Source organism: Phragmites australis, chromosome 12 (assembly GCF_958298935.1).
Source record: "Phragmites australis chromosome 12, lpPhrAust1.1, whole genome shotgun sequence".
NCBI lineage: Eukaryota > Viridiplantae > Streptophyta > Magnoliopsida > Poales > Poaceae > Phragmites > Phragmites australis.
In genome coordinates, this window is record NC_084932.1 from 22799358 (window position 1) to 22820133 (window position 20776).

General features: G+C 46.1%; 3 protein-coding genes across 3 annotated transcripts in view; all 3 read right to left on the bottom strand.

Annotated features, from left to right (window-relative positions):
- LOC133886403 (protein YIP4b-like) overlaps positions 1 to 15500 on the bottom strand; it is a 30832-nt gene extending 15332 nt beyond the window's left edge. The window contains exons 1-2 of the mRNA XM_062326116.1: positions 15420 to 15500; positions 13205 to 13322 (exon numbers count right to left, since the gene is read on the bottom strand). Coding sequence (XP_062182100.1) covers positions 13205 to 13322; positions 15420 to 15500 — 199 coding nt within the window. The remainder of the gene's footprint in view (positions 1 to 13204; positions 13323 to 15419) is intronic.
- LOC133886214 (CASP-like protein 1U2) lies at positions 6188 to 7957 on the bottom strand. Its single transcript, XM_062325942.1, has 3 exons — positions 7896 to 7957; positions 6796 to 7043; positions 6188 to 6673 (listed from the first exon to the last, which is right to left on the bottom strand). Exons 2-3 carry the CDS (start codon positions 6978 to 6980, stop codon positions 6322 to 6324), a joined length of 537 nt encoding a protein of 178 aa, XP_062181926.1. The 5' UTR covers positions 6981 to 7043; positions 7896 to 7957; the 3' UTR covers positions 6188 to 6321.
- Positions 15501 to 20105: 4605 nt separating the features above from the next.
- On the bottom strand, positions 20106 to 20776 carry LOC133886404 (uncharacterized). The gene is made up of 2 exons (XM_062326117.1): positions 20719 to 20776; positions 20106 to 20464 (listed from the first exon to the last, which is right to left on the bottom strand). Exons 1-2 carry the CDS (start codon positions 20774 to 20776, stop codon positions 20106 to 20108), a joined length of 417 nt encoding a protein of 138 aa, XP_062182101.1.

Consider the following 20776-nt stretch of genomic DNA (forward strand, 5'->3'; position numbering starts at 1 on the left):
TAATATGAGAACAGGGGTCCCATGATATGATTGTGGGACTTTGAGGCATGTTTGAGAACCAAGCTTGGGTCGAGAGGTTCAACACCTCCAAGTCCTTGTTTGCGTGCAGGTTGACAGAAGGCAGTCCAGTCAGTCCTTATGTGATCAAGATGATTGGTTACATTGAGAGCCTGGAAAAACTTGGTTTTCCCCTTAGCCCTGAGTTGGCTACGGATGTGATTCTCCAGTCGCTCCCTGCGAGCTTTGAGCCGTTCATTTTGAATTTTCATATGAATAGCATGGAGAAAAGCATGGCTGAATTGCATAGGATGCTTAAGACTACTGAGGAAAGCATTAAGAAAAGCTCTAGTCATGTGATAATGGTTCAAAAGGATAGCAAGAAGAGAAAGCGCAAGGCCAAGGCTAAAGCGTCAAATGAGATCTCAAGCTCAAAGCCTAAACCTGTTGGAAAGTCCAAGGCTGGCCCTACTGCTTCTGATGCTTGCCACCACTGCCATAAGCCTGTCCATTGGTGGAGGAACTGCAAGCTATACTTGGAAGAACTCAAGAAGAAGAAGGGAAGTAAGACTTCCACTTTAGGTATAAATGTTATTAAAATTAATCTTGCTACTTGTCCTAATGATTTATGGGTATTTGATACTGGATCGTTGATTCATACTTGCAACTTGTTGCAGGGACTGAAAAGGACTAGGAAGTGTGCAAGAGGCGAGATGGATGCTCGTGTCAGCAATGGCGCAAAAGTTGCTACGTTAGCCATCGGTGTTTATTCCTTATAGCTACCCTCAAGATTAGTTTTGGAATTAAATAATTGTTATTATATTCCTGCCTTGGGCAAAAATATTATCTCTTCTTCACTTTTGGAAGAAGATGAATATGATTTCATAATAAAGAATAAGTGTTGTTCAATATTTTTGAATGGTATGCTCTATGGTATTTGTCCATTGGCGAATGGATTATATATACTAGATCTTAAGGATGTCCTTGTCTATAAAATTAATACGAAGAAGCCTCGGCTTAATGATTTGAATCCCACTTTTATTTGGCATTGTCGCTTAGGTCATATAAATGAGAAGCGTATGCAGAGGATCCATAAAGATGGTCTTCTAGATTCATTTGATTTTGAATCATTTGATACATGCGAGTCTTGTTTACTTGGCAAGATGACTAAGACGCCTTTCACTGGTCCAAGTGAGAAGGCAAATGAATTGTTGGCCATAGTACATACAGATGTGTGTGGACCAATGAGTTCTACAACCAGAGGTGGTTTTCAGTATTTCATTACTTTTACTGATGACTTTAGTAGATATGGTTACATCTACCTAATGAGGCACAAATCTGAGTCCTTTGAAAAGTTCAAGGAGTTTCAGAATGAAGCACAAAATCAACTTGGCAAGATGATTAAATTTTTGCGATCTGATCGTGGAGGTGAATATTTGAGTCATGAATTTGGTGATCATCTAAAGAAATGTGGAATTGTTCCACAGTTGACTCCACCGGGTACGTCTCAATGGAATGGGGTATCCGAACGGAGGAACCAAACTTTGTTGGACATGGTCCGGTCCATGATGAGCCAATCTGATCTTCCATTATCCTTCTGGGGATACGCTCTAAAAACTGTTGTGTTCACTTTAAATAGGGTTCCATCTAAAGCTGTATAGAAGACACCATATGAGATATGAACCGGGAAGCATCTTGGGTTGTCTTTCCTTAAAAACTGTTGTGTTCACTTTAAATAGGATCCCATCTAAAGCTGTATAGAAGACACCATATGAGATATGAACCGGGAAGCATCCTGGGTTGTCTTTCCTTAAGATCTGGGGTTGAGAGGCCTATGTAAAATGTTTGATGTCAGATAAGCTCACTCCCAAGTTAGATAAATGCTTCTTTGTGGGGTATCCTAGGGAAACCAAAGGATATTACTTTTATAACCGAGAAGAAGGCAAAGTGTTTGTCGCCCGGAACGGTGTTTTTCTGGAGAAAGAGTTTCTCTCAAGGAATTTCAGTGGGAGCACAATGCAACTCGAAGAGATTCGGGAACCATCAGAAAGTGTTTCAGCTCCTACTGAACCACAATTGGATGTTATAGAACATGTTGTGGAGACACTTGCCCCATGACGGTCGAAAAGGATCAGTCGTGCACCTGAGAGGTTTATGTTCCTAACCACGGAGCAGCGCGATATATTATTGTTGGACAATGATGAACCTAAGACCTACTCGGAAGCGGTGGTGGGACTGGACTTTGAGAGATGGCTTGAAGCCATGGGATCCGAGATAGAATCCATGCACGAGAATCAAGTTTGGAACTTGGTTGATCCACCTGATGGTGTCAAAGCAGTTGAATGCAAATGGGTTTTTAAGAAAAAGATAGATGTTGATGGAAATGTTCACATCTATAAGGCACGATTGATGGCAAAAGGTTTCAGGCAGATTCAAGGTGTTGATTATGATGAGATATTTTCGCTCGTTGCAATGCTAAAGTCTATCCGGATCATCCTAGCAATTGCCACATATTATGACTATGAGATATGACAGATGGATGTCAAAACGGTTTTCCTTAATGGAAAACTAAGTGAGGATGTGTACATGACATAGCCTGAAGGTTTTGTCGATCCAAAAAATGCTAGGAAGATATGCAAGCTGCAAAAGTCCATCTATGGGCTGAAGTAAGCTTCTCGGAGTTGGAATCTTCGTTTTGATGAAGTGGTCAAAGGGTTTGGTTTCATCAAGAATGAAGAAGAGCCTTGTGTTTACAAAAAGGCTAGTGGGAGTGCACTTGTGTTTCTGGTCCTATATGTAGATGACATATTATTGACTGGGAATGATATTCTGATGCTTGATGCTGTCAAATCTTCGTTGCAAAAGAGTTTTGCAATGAAAGATCTAGGAGAGGCAGCATACATATTGGGCATAAAGATCTATAGAGATAGGTCGAGAAGGCTGATCGGATTAAGCTAGAGTACATACATCGACAAGGTATTGAAAAGGTTCAATATGCAGGATTCCAAGAAAGGTTTCTTGCCAAGGTCACATGGCATTACTCTCAGCAAGAGTCAGTGTCCTTTGACCACTGATGAACTCAAGAGGATGAGTGCGATCCTGTATGCTTCTGCTATCGGGTCCATCATGTATGCCATGCTTTGTACACGCCCAAATGTCTCGTATGCTCTAAGTGTTACGAGTAGATACCAATCAAACTCAGGTGAATGTCACTGGGTAACAGTACATAATATCCTCAAGTACTTGAAAAAAACTATGGATATGTTCCTAGTCTATGGAGGTGAGGAGGAGCTTGTTGTAAATGGTTACACCGATGCTTGTTTCCAACCCGATAAGGACGATTCGAGATCACAATCTGGTTTTGTGTTTTGACTCAATGGAGGAGCAGTGAGTTAGAAGAGTTCCAAGCAAGAAATGGTGGCCAATTCCATGACGGAGTCCGAGTATATCGCAGCTTCTGAAGCTGCAAAGGATGCTGTTTGGATCAGAAAGTTTATTTTTGAGTTCGGTGTGATGCCTAGTGCTTCTAGTCCAATGGATCTCTATTGTGATAATAGTGGAGCCATTGCGCAAGCCAAAGAACCTAGGCCGCATCAGAAGTCCAAGCACATACTGTGGCGCTATCACCTCATTCGAGAGATCATTGATAGAGGTGATGTAAAGATATGCAAGGTGCACATGGATTTGAATATTGTTGATCCGTTGTGTGTAAGATCGAGTCTTAGAGTTTCAACCGAGTGAACTCACCGGATGGTCCGGTGTTCTGGAGTTTGTGCTCACCGGACCATCCGGTGTTCAATCCGAAACCGAATCAAAGTACATTCGTGGATTTGTTCGGATCTCTTTTGCGATTTTGACCGAACAGAGCATGTTTAGGGTTGGAATAGAGTCCTACTTCGATTCATTAGGGTCAAGACCATACCCCCCTATAAATAGTTGAGGGGAGGAGGCTGTCGGAGGGTTAACTCCTGTCGTAGGGATCCTGAGGGACCCCTTTTTAGAGATTCGGCCGGGGGGATGATCCTGAATATATTTGCCGGAGAAATAAGTGGGTATAAATGCGATGGCCGGTGGGGTGGAATGATCTAGTGCGGAACGAAGTAAATGCACTGGGGTTTAGACAGGTTCGGGCCGCACGGAGGCGTAACACCCTACTCTTGTATGGATACTATGAATGCCCTGAGAATGTCCCTCAAGGATGTTGCTGGTTATTAGAATGTTTGTCTATCCTAGAGGCTGGGGCTCCTTGTTCTTCGGTCTGTGTGTATCTATTGGCTTTGGGTGCTCTTGGGCTTCTCGACCTTCTCTTCTCTTCTCTGCTCACTTCCTCTAGGATTTTCCCACTTCCGAGAGATTGTCTAACTTGTCGAGCTTGTTCAGAGATTGTTCCGAGATTGAGCCTGTCTTTGTTCGTGCTGCCGGCTGCTTTAAATACCCGCCGGCAGTAGCGTGCCTCGAACGAGAGGGCACGAGTTCCAAGGCACCATAAATGGAAAGGACGTCATCATAGCCTCTGTGCGAAGTGACCGGGGGTGGAAAAATGCGCCCCACGCCCAGTCATCCATCACCATAAATGCACTGGCAACGGGCGCCGTGGAGAGGGCCCACCGGGCAGCCGTAGAGCGGCCCGGCGTGCCCGCCCTGTCTTGTTCTCCTGCCATAGCAGCGCGGCAGACAGAACGCCTCGGCCCTCACGACGTTATGCCGAGGCGTGCCGGATGGCATGGGATGGGACCCGTGCATTCAATGTCCCCACGCCCTTCTAGCAGAATGTGGCAGGAACAGACACCGAGCGTGGCGGGAGCAGTTGGAGGTGACAGGCCACGCGCGCTCTTAAATGCAGCCTCGGGCCTTTGACTGGCTGACACCTCATCAGTGGGCCCCTGTGGGGGCCACTGTCAGTGGGCTTCCTGGGTCGTCGGGGAACCGAGTGCTCGGGGGTCACTGTTCACCTCCCCGAGCACTCTCTCCCGAGAATGCCCTTTCTTGGTCCTCGGGGAACCGAGTGCTCGGGGGCTACTGTTCACCTCCCTGAGCACTCTCTCCCGGGCACGCTTGTACGGATCCTCGGGGGACCGAGTGCTCGGGGGCCGCTGCACGCAGCCCTGAGCACTCTCTCCCGGAACTTTCTTCAGTGAGTCCTCAGGATACTCGGGTGCCCAGGGGGCCACCGCTCGCGGCCCCGGGCACACTTCTCCCGGTACTTAGCTTTCCTGGTCGTCGGGGGACTCGGGTGCTCGAGGGTCACCGTATACCTCCCCGAGCACTTTCTTCCCGGCACTTAGACTTCGTAGATCATCGGGGAACCTGGGTACTCGGGGACCACTGACTGCGGCCCCGAGCGCCCTCTCCTGGGACTTAATCTTTTTTGCCTTGCGAAGGCGACCCCGCGGGATGGCGCCACGTGGCGGATTGCTGGCCCGGCCTCGGGATTTGGGGACCCCCGGTTCCTGATTCACCGACAGAGGCCGATTGCATATCCATCAGTCAATCGTACTATCTATTGCATCTACTTTTCATTTTGCCTTTACTTTTCTGCAATTTAGGGTTAGTTCTTCGCTGCTATTTCGAATCCCTGTGTTTTGGGTGGTAGTCCTTTGTCGATTTGCTTGTAAATCGTTCGGGCGGCGATCCCTAAGGTTGCCAGTCGAAACATTTGCTTGTTTGCTAGTAAATAAGTCGTGTGTCACTGCGAAAAGCGGCAAGTATCCTTGACGGACCTGTGTTGGTGAGGCGTTGCCCAATTCCGCATCAACAGGTTGATGGATCAACAAGGCAGGCGTGCGTCAAGGAAAATGGTTGTGCGGTTGGTGACGGTGAGGTCGGTGGCGCTGAAGAAGGAATGTCCATGGTTCCCTGCAGCGACGTTGTTGCAGGGGAGGTGTCGCTCGGATAGAACCAGGCGTCCATGTTTCCAAACGACAAGATCGTGCATACAAGTTATGTCAGTTTCCTAATTTTCAGCATGTAGCCATTTATTTTCACATTAAGCCTTCCATATATTCCCATGACGTATCCGCATTTATATTTTTATTGCAATGTATGGACACTTAGCTAAGTATATCTTTAGTATAAGAATTAAGTTGTTGTTGTAAAAAAAACATCATTATAGCTTAGCCAAATGGATCAACACAAGCAGCACTCCCACCCAAAATTTGGTATAAATATTAAATTTGAAGACACAAAGCAGTTTAGAGGCACATTCATATGCTTCACATCATCTCGAAGACACTATAGAGATTGAAAAGATTGAGAAAAAGAGGAAAAAGGATTATGGACTACTAACTGCAGCCGCCGAATACATACGTATGCACTGACAAATTCTCAGTCTGACGAGGCGGGCCATACGGAGAATGGCAGCGGGACGTCCTTGGCGACCGCGGCGAGGCCGGCGGAGGTGCCCGCGGCGAACGAGAGGAGCTTGGACCTGTGCACCTGCTCGCAGAAGCGGCCAGCGGCGCCGGCGCAGGCGCTGATCTGCGGGCCGTAGGCGACCACCGCCGCGAACACCGCGCCCGTCGACAAAGAGAGCAGCGACTGCACGGCCACGTCGAAGACGACCAGGAGGATCCGGGGGAGCTTGGGGCCTTCTTCCTCGTCGTCACCCTTGCCGAGCTGCAGGTAGATCGCCACCGCCTCCAGGATCCCCGCGGTGATGTTGAACCCTACCAAGTAACTGCACCGATGAAGTGCGCGTGATCAGCATGCATGCATGCATTGATGCATGTACGTACGTATATAGGTTTATTAGGACGTACAACGACGTGAGATCTAGCCATGGAGTTTACGTATACGTACACGAAGGGTGGGTAGTCCTTGAAGGTGACGGTGTTCTTGGCGCCGTAGATGGTGCATTCGCTCGCGGTGGCCATGACGACTGCTGAGGTGAGCGCCAGCGCCAGCGTGGACAGGCGGAGCAGGAGGGTCACCGCCTTGGAACCATTTGGCGTGTCCATGGTCCCATTGCATCTGGATCCGTACATGAGGACGCACGTACGCTAGCTGCAAATTAAGGTGGTGGTCGAGGCCAAGATGTTTTTTTCTTCCTGAAGTGAAAGAGAGGCGATGACTGAATTATGCACACAAGCACCCCGCAAATCAGATCGACATTTATTTATCTCCAGATATAATGAGGGCGTGGCGATGATTCAGGGGATCATGCTGCCGCGATAGTTGGTAATTATTTAAGTTACATGGATATTTGTACGTGGTAATGATATAGTAGTACAATATGATACAAGGCAATGTATACATCTAAAGGGATCCTTGTACATATATATATAGGAGAGGAAATCAAGCACTGCTTTACGTACCACCATTTTCTTATGACTCAAAGTACAAGTACGGATCAAAAGCCTGGAAAAATCACTTCGGGTGCCTCGTAAATGCATCTAATAGTTTAAATACAAGGTTATAACGGAGTTGTACGCAAATGGTTGTACCACCTTAACACTTTTAAAAACCAGACAACAATTCTTGAAATATAATTAAACAATTTTTTAAACCTGTCAAGCTGTTGCCAATTCTTAAAACCTAGTTCAACAACTTTTGAAAATTTTGCAACAATTTCTAAAACTAGCAACAACTTTCAGAAATTGACACAACTTCTGAAGCATAATTCATTTTTTTTTTAAAAACTGCAATAATTTTAGTGTTTAGTACATAATTAAGGATCTAGATGTTCACTAGTTAGCAATCTCTCTCTCTCTCTCTTTTGGACTGAATACATGGATTTTGATTTTTTTTCTCCCTCTCCCACTAAGCACGCGTGCATGTAAGTTGGAGATGATAATTAAAATATTGTTCAGTTGATTAAAACTATTTTGGGACAATTATAAGCAAAACACGCGTACGTACGCAGAAATGAATTATTAGCAAAACTGTGAGTACGTACGTACCTTGTTGGCCGAGGTAACGAACGTCACTGCTACTGCTGCTGATGATGAAGAAATATTGCTGGTTCGGAGCACCTATTTATAAACCGAAGTGCAGCGGGCTCGCGAGGACAGTACACTTGTTGACACGTCCATGTCAGCATCGACCAGCTCCCCTGGATACGAAGTCTGCGGCGACAAGACCACGGCGCGTGCGCGGTCGTCCATTAATTCCAAGTCCAACGACTTGCATGCGATGAACCAGAGATTCCTTGTAGCGACAATGGTCTGTCACCGTCAGGTAAGCAAGCAGTCGCCATTGGATTGGGAAATCCTTGTACTGCAGCGACGACTTGTGCCATCACAACCAAAGGCCAGCACTGGACGCTGACGCTACCTACTACCTAGTCATCATGGCGAAGTTACCGGCAAGCAGCGCTCGTGGCTGAAATCGGTGGTGCCGTAGACGACGTTCCGGTGAGCTGTTGGAATTGGTCTATCTGTGGTATTCATGAAATTTCAAAGTACGTACACTATAGTCTTATACTGCTAGTTTAAAGAGAGTTACACGTATTTAAATAGTTGGCTCTTTCTTTGTCTAAAATGGAAACATCATTACTTAAAAAAAAGGGTTTTACTGTCGGCTCTAAAACCAACTTCGTTATTGGTTTTGGAGTCAGCAGTGGGCAACTGGCAGTGATAATCTCGACTATCACTGCTGGTCTGGGAACCGGCAGTGAAGGTGTTATCACCGTCGGCTGAAGGTTTCAGCCGGCAGTGATACTCGACTATCATTGCCAGTTGAAGGCAGTGAAGGTGTTATCACTGCCGGTTGAAGGCTTCAGCCGGTAGTGATAGTCGGGCGCCGAATAGATGTTTCTGGAGTTGGAAAAATTAAAAAAAAAATGTGTTTGCACCCGAGGAACGCCTGCGCCGTCCCAAGTCACAAGTCACATGATTTTTCGTGCGAAATACGTGCGCGTGCAGTTTGTGGCACTCGAACCCGAAACCTCTCAGCTCGCGCGATACGTCTTTACCATCCCACCACAGAAATACTAGTGATAGTATTAGCATATGCAATCCTTTTGACATCTTTTGTCTGAAACTTCAAACGATTATTTGGATGTCTAAATGACTTCAAATAAAACAGTTTTCAACTACAAAGTTGTAGATCTTGTCGAGGGCTATAATTTTGATACAAAGTTTGTCGCCATCTAACTTCTTATGAAAAAATTATGAATTTTTTAAAATAAGTTATCATCCACTATCACTGCCGCCTCTAGCCATGAACCGGCAGTGATACTATCATTATCGATTCGTATTATAAACTGACAGTGAAACTTGACTATCACTGCCGGCTCGTGGCTAGAGCCGGCAGTGATCACTACCGGTTGGTAGCTAGAGCCGGCAGTGATAGTCAAGATCTCACTGCCGGTAGTGATAATCAAGTTTCACCGTAGGTTCTTTTCGAATGACCTTTTAGTGTTGGTCCTTGATACGAACCAACAGTGATACTCTATCATTACCAGCTCGTAAGGAACCGGCAGTGATAAGTCGACATATAAGCCTAATTCTGTAGTAGTACATGGGAGGGAGAAAGATAGGCACTTTAGCTATACACACACATACACGGCAAGTACGTGTAAATATGGCAGCCAATCATGCAATATTTTTTTCCATTTTATTTTGTTTTAATGCGATTAATCAGCCATTTGAAATCAGAGGTAAATATGGCATTTTATTTTGGTAATTTCAGGTAAATATGGCATTTTATTCTTGCGATTTTATGAGATTAAATGCCTGATTTGATTGCCATTAATAGCCATTTGTGACAGTCAAAAACTGCCATTTCATGGCTATATGATAACAGGAGACGTCCTGATTGCTTTCTCACTAATTTTGTCTTCTCATTTTTGCCATCTTTTTCCTCTTCTCTCTCGAGAGCGCGCTACACTGTTTAGTTTGATGCCGCAACATTGTTGTCCTCTTCTCTCGCCATCCACCGAGGAAGAGGAGGGTGGGATCACTACTACAAAAACCGTGATCACTGCCGGTTTCAAACTGCCATCACTGTCGGTTTTGATTCTAGCAGTAAACACTCGGCCATGATAGTCGAGCACTATCACTGTCGGGTTCACAACCAGCACTGATGTAATTTTAGAGAAAAAAAGAAAAAAAAGCCACGGATCCGACCGTCGAGACCGCCCCACGATCTGTCCGCCCACGCCACACTCTGTGTCTCGTTGCCGCTCCCTTCCTCACTGTGCAGCCACTCAAATGTGCTCCCACCGCGTTCTGTGCCACTAGTCCGCGCCGCCCGTGTGCATGCCGTCTCGGCCGCCACCGCCGCGTTTTGCTCCCCGCCGAGTTGCCATGGCCTGCCTCTTGCGTCGTCAGGCTGGGGATCTCGCTCAGCCCCAGCCTCTGCTGGTAGCTCCACCATTCCGCGTTGCGCCCCTAGCTCACGCCTCTCGGCTCGCGCCATCGCGCGGCACCATCCCAACCGCACCGCTCGGCCGCGTCGTCGTCATGCCATGCCACGCCGCTCGCATGAGCGTTGTCCCTCCGCGCGCCACGTCACACCTTCCCGCGTGCCCTCTCTCGCGTTGTCACGGATGGGCCGTCGCTGATGAGCTCTCCCAGACTGGTCTTCCTCTCCGCCGTCGAGCTCACCTGCCCTCTCAGCTCTGCACCTTCGCGCCGCTGGCAAGGTCCACGCGCGCACGCCGCCTGTGAGCCCCCATCTCCACTGGCTCCCTTCCCTTCGACCGGCCTCTCCCTCCTTTCCGGCTCCCTCACTTTCTCTCCCTCTTTCCCTCCCTCTATGAGCCACACGCATGGGAAAAAGCCCGGCCGGTCTTATCCATCCCCAACTGGCATGTGGGTTGCGAGAAAAAAGCCGATTGAATAGAAGTTTCGGGTCCAGGCTTACCTTTAGTGGCGGGTCGTGGCTGGAACCGGCACTAATAGTTGGTTTTAGTGCCAGTTCTTAACGGCTCAATCACTATTTAGGCGCGGGAGGTTAAGAACCGGTAATGCTGCATTTTCAGTGGCGGCTTTTGCACAACCGACTCTGATGAGCCGCTTTTTATAGCATGTTCTATAGTAGTGGATCTCCAAAACTAGTTGTAGCAAAAATGGTCCCATTAGACCATGATTGTGATTTTGGTGATTAATGACAATATAGTCAATGAGACTAATATGTTTATCAAGAATATATGTTAGTAAGTCTCATGGATGCAATACATGAAGAAGCCATCGAAGCCGGGACGAAGATTGCATGAATTGGACAAGTCCCAAGGATTTTTTTTAACACCGAAAGGTCCGGCATAGGGAGTTCAACACGCATGAGCTTTTTGTTTAGAGGCAGTTTTGCCTCACCGGATGATCTAGTGCCACATGGGCAGAAGCACCGGAGCATTATTATCAAAGGGAAGAAATACTGAAGCTCGCCGGATGGTCCGGCGCATAGAAGATACGAAGGCTGGAGCATTTTGTGCAGAGAAGATGTAAAAGAGAAGGCTGGTGAAGATGAACACGCCAGAATGTCCGGCGATGAAGCAAAGCAACACCGGAGTGTTTTGTGCAGAGAAGAAGGTGGCTCGGTTGACAGAGGAAGATACAAACGCGGGAAGGTCCGGCGATGGAGTTGAAGGCACACCGGAATGTCTGGTGGTCATAGTGACTCAGAGTGGAGTTCCAACGGCTAATTTTTTGAGAGTGTACTGACCGGATGATCCGGTGTTAGTACTACTGTTCTCACCGGATCATCCGGTGTTAAACAATATTTTAGAGCCATTGGGTTAACGGCTAATCCACGGGGTTGAGGCTATAAATACCCCTCCACTCGGTCATTTGGAGGGGTGGCAATGTGCTGCAGTCCAGAGAAGTTCATATACACCTGAGAAGACATCCAAGCCACCAAAGTGCTTAATGTGATTATCCAAGGTGATTAAGCACAAAGATTAGCGAGTAATTAGTGCTTATAGGCCTAGAGAGAGTTGTAGCTAGGTGCTGCGGCTTTGAGAGAGGATCAAGGAGTGATCCAAGCTTGTACCTCTTGGTACGTCGGCGCATTGGAGTCTTGGTGACTTGCCGGCAACTTGAGCCGGAGTTTCTCAAGCTTGTTGACCCTCTGACTTGGTGTGGAGCGGCGGCAAGACACGTATACGGGGACGCGGAGACCCTTGCCTTGGTGGCTCAAGCTCCGAAGTGATCACGGCGGCGAGGAACCGGAAGAGAGGATAGTGGTGAGACCTTGCCTTGGTGGCTCATCCGAGTGGAGGCCTTATCTTTGTGACTTGGTGGCTCAATAGCCATGACCGGGTGCCGACTGGGATTATATCCTTTGTGGAGCTCCAACGTGTAGTGTAGTTTTCCTCCTATAAAATCTGGAGTTAATATTTATCGCATATTTCCAACATGAGCTACAACGACTGTCAACTAGGTCCACTTGGGGCATCCCTTTCGGTTGAGCTCCGGCCTCCCTGACTCAAGCAGCTCGATTAGGCTCTCATCAAAATTGTCCCCCGAATATAATCAAGCATCAACCAGTGTGTTACAAATTGGTTTGAAACTTTTATCGTTTCTCACCGATAAGGCCGATAGAACCGATTAACGTACTACTGCAAAAAGGCATAAGAGTGCTAGTTAAAAAAATAACTTCAGTGCCTGTTTTTCAACCAGCACTCTTTACTCGGCACTGATACTCGGTTAGTATCATGCCGGTTGCCCACCCGACACTGTTGCCATTTCTCAACAATAAAAAAAGAGAAAATACACGGTGGTGGGAGCGGCATCCGAGCCAGCTCAGAATCGAGCCATTCCAAGCCGGCTCGGATGCCGCTCCCGTCGCCACTGCCGTCGGGCACCGTCGCCGCTGGATACACAAATCCACACAAATATACATAGTCCAACACATATCCACACAAATTGATACACAAATCCCATGCAGTGCTGGCCCTTCTTCTCGGAGCAGGTGACCGGTGGAGATGGCGAGCACCGTGCAGACGCCCTTGCCGCTCCCAGACATGTCCTCGCCGAGCAGCAGCATCGCGGACCTCTCCTTCATCATCTCCATCTCTGCTAGTTGAAACACAAGGCGCGCGCACATTAGACTACTTCGCCACCGAGATGTTGCAGTTAGAAGAAATCACTCACCTGAGGCTGCTCTGCGCTTGTGCTTGTGCTGCTACTTGGCCACCTCGATGTCGGATGCGCAGCAGCCCGGCTTCCTCGTCGCCGCTGGCGGCCACTCGTCGGTGCAGGCGGCGTTGGAGCTAGAGCTTCTCCTGTCGGCCGAGTCCGTGAACGAGGGGCGATGGGCGGTGGCCGGTGGGGAGGGCCGGTGGGGAGGGGCTGGGGAGGGGTGGTGGCTGGTGGGTAGAGACGGTGGGGAGGAGCTGGGTAGGGCCGGTGGCCGGTGGCCGGTGGGGAGGAGCTGGGGTGGGGCTAGGGAGGGATAAGGTTGGACTGGCGTGTGGAATAGATAAGGCCGAAGCCAAACTCGAGCCTATGAGCCAAAATAAGATCGATGAAAAGAATCAAGTCCGGTCGCTTCACTGCCGGTTGGTTCTGGAACCGGTACTGAAAACCAACTATTAGTGCCGGTTTGTGGCTAGAACCGGCACTGATAGTTGGTTTTCAGTGCCGGTTCTTAGCAGTTTAATCATTATTCGCGTACAGAAGATTAAGAACCGGCATGATACTTTTTCAGTTCTGGTTCCGGCACAACCGACATGATGAGACGCTACTTATTGCATGTTCTGTAGTAGTGGCGGCCGATAAATTTGAATTTTGGATTAAATGTGACTGAAATATAGAAACAAATACCAAATTTGACTAAGAATCTTCCGAACTATATATACATCATCTACCGGTAAGATTCGTTTATCGAGGCTCGTGGACACGGCGGGTAACCAGTGATGACCGGTGGTCTTATATATGCCGATAGAAATAATATACTAGCAGCAACGACATTTTGCAATCTAGTGACGGCTGCACCCGATCCCTCTTAATCCAAGCATGCCTCGATCACTTTCCTGACACAAGGGAAGTGATGTCTTCTTTTCCAACTAGTACATACAATAGCTATTGGAAGGAGTCATCTTAATAGGTATGGTCTACTTTTGACCTAAGATTTTGTGACCGGCTCCTTACCGGCCTTCACATTGAAGGTAATAGAGCATGTACATACAAGGATACGAGTGAGAAGCCAAGGGAGCAAAAGAAATTAGTTATCATCGAACCTAACGGATATAAGTGTATAGTTAGTAAGGCCAGAATGCATACATTCTATTTGAGTAATAAAAATACTAAATTATGTTACACCACCTTAGCATCAAATCTTAGACTAGCCAAAATTGATGAGACTCCATTTCCTTATAGTGGGTGCTATATAACGTGGCCATTCACCATTCTCTCTCTATAGTATATATATATTTTTAAGGCCACTCCCAATGCATGATGTCTATAACTATTTCTTAAAAGAGAGAAAATGTAAGAAATACATGCTAAGAAACAACCTTCCTAATGCATAATCTCTATTACTTGTATCTAGAGAGTTTTTTTACTAATAGATAAATACGAGAATATGTATCGAGGACACTATCTTTCCCCTAATGTATATTTGGCTGTTTCTTGTCTCTTGGATTTTGAGCCTAACTTGTTTCTTCTATAAGACATTAGCTCTTTCTATTTCTTCATTTAATTGTTTGCCACATTATTTTTCATCCTACGTGGATATACATTTAATAACCAACACATAAGCTAAGATGGAGTATTGGGAGTAGCCTAAGCTACTTAATTATATACTCTACCCCTTATATCATCTCTTTATAGGTGCAGTACTGCACAACATATTAACTCAAACCTTTTTATTTCATTTAGGGTTTTATTACTTGTTTCTTTTGAATTTGTATATTTGTTGAACTTGTTTGATTGAGTTTTTTCTTCTAAAATGTGTGATCTTAGGTGTAAATTTAATTTTCGGTGTGCATGTCCATTAAACACACACACATATATATGCGCGCGTGCCCAAGTATTCAACACCCAAAAGAAGCCACATATGAAATGTTGCAGCTCAACACCATCGCAAAGAAGTTGGGTTGAAGAATGCCATCGCAATGCGCCTTTGGGCTGCAAAATGCTATTCTGTCACTTTTCCGTCCAAAACAGCCTTTAGAGCCACTCTTCTAGAGAGAGAATCTTACAGAAGTCAGTAAACCCCCTATGTGTTAATGTTCTCTCTTCTCTGCATGCCTAGGTTCAGATTTCTCCATGCAAATAGATTTGCTCTCGGATTTACATCAGGCACATCTCACATGGCTCGGAAACCATGTTAGTGATAATGGCCCACAATCTCAGACGGTTCAAGAAACCGTCTATGATAAACAGTATCACATACGACTTTAAGTCATAGATTCATCCACCATGACAAATTTCATTGAAATAGAGAAAAAATCATAAAAAGACAACTCCATGAAGCCCTAGATCTAATTAATATTCAAATTAAAGATATCTACAACAAATTTGCAAATAAGCACTTACCTTAGAGAAGAGGATCCACCAAATCCACCCAATTTTGAAGTTTGATTGGAGCAATTTGGTCAAAATCGCCACCTCTGCCATTCTGTTTCAGACAAACTGAATTGTGGTTGTCGGAGCTACAACTATAATGGGGAGGGGGGGGGGGGAATTATCCCAGATGGGTTTGAATTGAAACCGTCAAACATAATGTCGATACCTCTAGCGGTTCCAGTTGGGATTCGTCTGAGATAGTATCCCAGACAATTCTAGGGTGGAACCATCTAAGATGAGCAATTATCTCAGACAATTCCAACTGTTTGGCTAATCACAAGCCGTCTAATATGTGCTTTTTTTAGTAGTGTGAGTATATTTCTATTATTTTGTTAAGCTACTCTTGCGAAAATAGAGATACAAAGATAGCACATTAGCATGAGTAGGTTCTACTTCTTAGATCTTGGTCATCACATAAGTAATTCTAATTCAGTATGCAATAGCATGTGTTAATTTCTCAAACTATAATTGAAAATATTTCAATTATCACTACTACAGAAATAGGCTTATATACCGACCTATCACTACCGGTTCCTTACGAGCCGACAGTGATAGAGTATCACTGCCGGTTCGTATCAAGGACCGGCACAAAAAGGCCATTCAAAAAGAACCGGCAATGATAGTATCGATGCCGGTTCGTATTATGAGCCGGTAGTGAAAACTTGACTATCACTGTCAGCTCTAACCACCAACCGGCAATAATGCTCGTCGAGCATCACTGTCGGTTGGCTGCTAGAGCCGACAGTGATAGTCAAGGTTTCACCGTCGGTATCACTGCCAGCTCGTGGCAAGAGCCGGCAGTGATAGTGGATGACAGTTTATTTTTAAAAAAATAATAACTTTTTCATACCAGGTCGGATGGGGATAAACTTTATATCAAAACTGTAACCCTCGACGAGATCTACAACTTTGTAGTTGAAAACTTTTTCATTTGATGTCATTTAGATATCCAAATAGTCATTTAAAATTTCATACAGAAGATGTCAAAAGGATTGCATATGCTAATAGTATCACTAGTACTTCTGTGGTGGGATGGTAAGGACGTATCGCGCGAGCTGAGAGGTTCCGGGTTCAAGTGCCACGAACTGCACGTGCGCGTATTTCGCGCGAAAAATCACGTGACATGTGACTTGCGACGGCACGGGGCATGGGGTTCCTCGGGTGCAAAAAATATATATATTTTTAATGTTTTCGGTCTCAAAAGATCGATTTGGTGCCCGACTATCACTGCCGGCTAAAACCTTCAACCAACAGTGATAGTTGATTATCACTGCCGGTTGAAGCCTTCAGCCGGCAGTGATAACCCCTTCACTGTCGGTCCCCAAGCTGGCAATGTTAGTCGGGGACTATCGCTGCCCGTTGCCCACTGCCGGCTCTAAAACCGGCAGTGAAACCCCTTTATGGGCCAGCAGTGAAGGATTTTTTTTATAGTAGTGTATCATATATGTTTCATGGTGGCATATGCTCGGATTCCAATAAGAGTTAATCAACATATGAAGTGTGGGATGAAGAACATCAACGTAGGGTAGTATTGACATTTCCAAAATTGTCTCTCTCCAGGTAGGACACTAACAGCTATTTTAGATGGAAAAGGTAATGGGATGTTACTTTGTAACTCAAAGGCACTTTGTAATAGCATCAATACTACGCTACTCCTGCATCCAAGAAGGCAACCTGTGGATATTGGGTTCGGGCTCCCTAGGCAGAAGCTTCCGCCTCCCCGCTTCCTCCTGCAGAAGCTAGGGGCTCGACAACCTTGGCCACCAGTCCTCTACCCAGATGTTGATCTTCTCTGTGCTCGGAGATGTTATCCTCCATAGCTCGGGGCTCTGGGGACTCAGGGACGGGTGCTGGCACGCCATTCGGTGAGTCTCCAATAGTATATAAAAAAGAAGCTAAGATTGTGTTCCTAAATGTAAGAAGATGCCAACGTAGATGATTTTGTCTCCTACCCGGAAAGGGTTCTAAACCACGCCTTTAGTTCCTATTCGATCAAACTCTCCCTTCTCGTTCACGAGGAACTCGACTTGCCATTCGGGTCAGGAAAGAGAACTAGCGTTCCGTAAAGAGATTTTAGCGGAAATCTTTATCATTAAAAGATACGTTACAAAAGCTTTACATCCAAAAGATGCTATCTAAGCATCCCTACATCCCTAAGTTCTACTCCTACGACAACTCGAGAGAGGAAGGAAGATAAGACCCTAGTAGAAGAGCCTACGCTTCAGGTTCCTCCCGTCGGAGCAACTGATGTAGTAGTTGGCCGCTCCGTCATCGTCATCGGAGGGAGAAGGTGAACAGGAGTCCTTGGCATCTTCCTTCTTATTCTCCTCCTCTGAAAGATCACAGTCCACCTCTTCTACTTCACCCGGTTGCTCAATCTCGGTGGCAACAGTCTCATCGGCTATATCTTCTTTCATTGCCTCTTCGTCAGAGAAGACAATGATGAGCTCAACGCAGGAGTCTGACTGCGCTGGCAATGGAGGTGGGGGTGGCGGTGGCAGTGGTGGAGGTGACTTAGGTGATGGGGGCAAGGGTCCCAACGGAGATGTTGGGGGTTGTCCTAGTCTAACGCTCACATCTCTTGAGCTAGAGGAGGATGAGGATGCCATGGCTAAGGGCAAAGGCAGGAGCAGATGGCTTTGGATGACAACATCTGCTACCCCGGGTTTATAAAGACTCTGAAGCCATGGGGTCGTTGCGACCTTTCGTTACTAGGCACCGTATGGCGGGGCTGGTAAATTAATGACTCTCGGAATCCAAAGGGTCTGCCAGAGGTCAGGTCACGTCAAATCCTACTCAGGGGGCGTGCGCGGACAAAGAGGCGCTTAACGATTCTCCGACTAGCCCACTAACGTTTTTTATTACAACTCGAGGCCACAATTTTTTGTGCCAGCATCTCGTCACATTTAATGCTTGGAATCTCTTTCGACGCATGTGGGAACAGTTGGAACAAAATCCCAGGGAAACCGGTGCACTACCTCGATCAACGCGCATAGTTTTCAAACGTCATCATGATCCTCTGCCAGGAAAGATTCTCTTCAACACCACGCGAAATTTCCACTGTGATGGTTCAAATTTCAAAAACCGTCAAGCGAGGAGTCACTTCTCCCTGTCCTTTTTGGTACCCCAAAAGGCTAGGATGATATTTTCTTGGTTGACTCGGAATCCCTACTCGGTTGAAATACCTATTTGGTGGCTAACCCAGTCATCTGGAGGTGTTTGAACTCCCGACTAGGTGACCCAAGGGCTTCCAGATACCCGGTTAGATGTACATCCTATCCAGGGATTCGAGTTATCACTCGAAGAAACGACTAGTCAGGATGTCTCCCTTGGCTGGGCTAAGTTTTTAATCCGTCGCAGCCTCACTTCATGTACTGATGGGGGGCTTGACGATGAGTAATATAAAACTACTGTATACGGATCCCCTAGAGTTTTCCTAGATACTCAAAGTATATGATTATATCTGGGAAAGGAGTCCCTATATGTATGAAAACCGCCCGCGGGTTCTAGGGTATTCATTAACCAAGAGATTTTATCCCTAAGTTTAAGGATGATGGAATCCTACTCGGAAAGGAATCTGGAGGCTACACGGCACCCCCATATATACACGGAGCCAAGTGACCCTGTGGAAAAGGAGTAAAAAAAAGGTAAAAACAAGTCACAAGCCAGAAACGGATGTTCAACGAGCCTCAAGCCTTCTGTAATTGCGATCTACATCGACATCTCACCGAGACTACGCACGAGAAACTCTCGACTAGGTTTATATCCCATCTAGACTAGCCAAGACCCCCCTGGTAATCTGTCTCGAAGATCAATACAATAACACAAGACGTATGGCTATTATCCTTCAAGAAGCCTAAACCTGTATAAATTTCTATCTTTTGGTGCACGATTCGGCAAGAGAGAGTATCCCCTACTCTAATCACATATTCATAAGATCGACAGTTTACTAATTGTCGACAACATTCTTCAACCCAAGTTCTTTGCAATGGTATTTTTCAACTCCGGCTCCTTTGCGATGGTACGGAGCAAATCAGCCCTTTTTAATATAATAGTCATGGGTACTCGAATACTTAATGAGAAGTAAAGAACTCTATACTTTCATATTATTGACGATGGTTGCAATCTAAAAGTGTAAGATGGGGTAACATTTTTAATGTACCCAAATTAATGTACAAGCGCATGGTAAAAAATCCTATTAAAATTAGTTATATGATCAGTTCTACGCATATAGATCATGTATCTCTAATCTATGGATAACATTTTGAGGAATATGTGCATAACTTTTGTTGGGACTACGGTTTTCGAAGATTGAACACATGGTCCTTCCGTTGCAGACAACATGTTTGACAGCATTTCACACAACTGCGGAGGCGATAACAATCAGATCTATCTCATTATTTTCAGAATAATCATATACGTCAGTCTTATTGGTCTCTTCATAGAACTGGATTAAGCATTGACAGCAATTTTTCAGAGGGCTAATTGCTACAATAGAAACCAGAGCGACATAACCCTACGGAATCACTCAGATGAAAAGTTTGCATTTGCTATAAAAATTTGGAAAATCCTTCAACTCTTTAAAAGCATTATTATTCAGTCCAAGAAACAGAAGTGTCCATGAACTGCCACCGACCAATCATACAATTTTTTTAATCACCATGAGGGCTCAGGAGCAGCCGGGCTACAGGCGATGGTGGACGACACGGGCTTGAAGCTGAACTGGGAGCTCCACGCGTAGTAGAACTTGACGGCATACTCGAGACCCATGGCGATGGGGCGGCTGCCGTTGAGGGTGCAGAGCTCGCCGTCGCCGTCCGGCCGTAGGACGCCAGCTGGGTCGACGTGTACGGAGGAGTTGAACCCGCGGCACGCCAGCTTGACCTCGCCCTGCGAGCAGATGCACCTGTTCTCCACCGCCACCGCGTACACCCGATACCCTCCGACGACGTGGCCCGGCACGACGATCTGCGTGATGGCCAGGTCCGACGGCTTGCATTCCTCGTAAGCGTTTCCTGCTCACACAAAGATTAAAGAAGAGTGTACGTACATGGCATGTCAGGCTGTGACGATGAAAATAATCCGATTACATTGGTCATGCCTATCTGGTCGTCGGTTTTAAAGTTTTTTATATCGATGGATAAAGTTTTTAAAGTTTGATTATATTGTACATACTCTTAAACGATATATATTTGAAAATGGAGGGAGTAGTAGTTTTTTTTTCAAACTCAACATATGGATAATGCAACAGATGTCTAGGAAGGTAAACCTCCGTTGCAAAGGCAGCACAGCAACAAGAACGCAAACATCTTCAGCGTGGCCTCCAT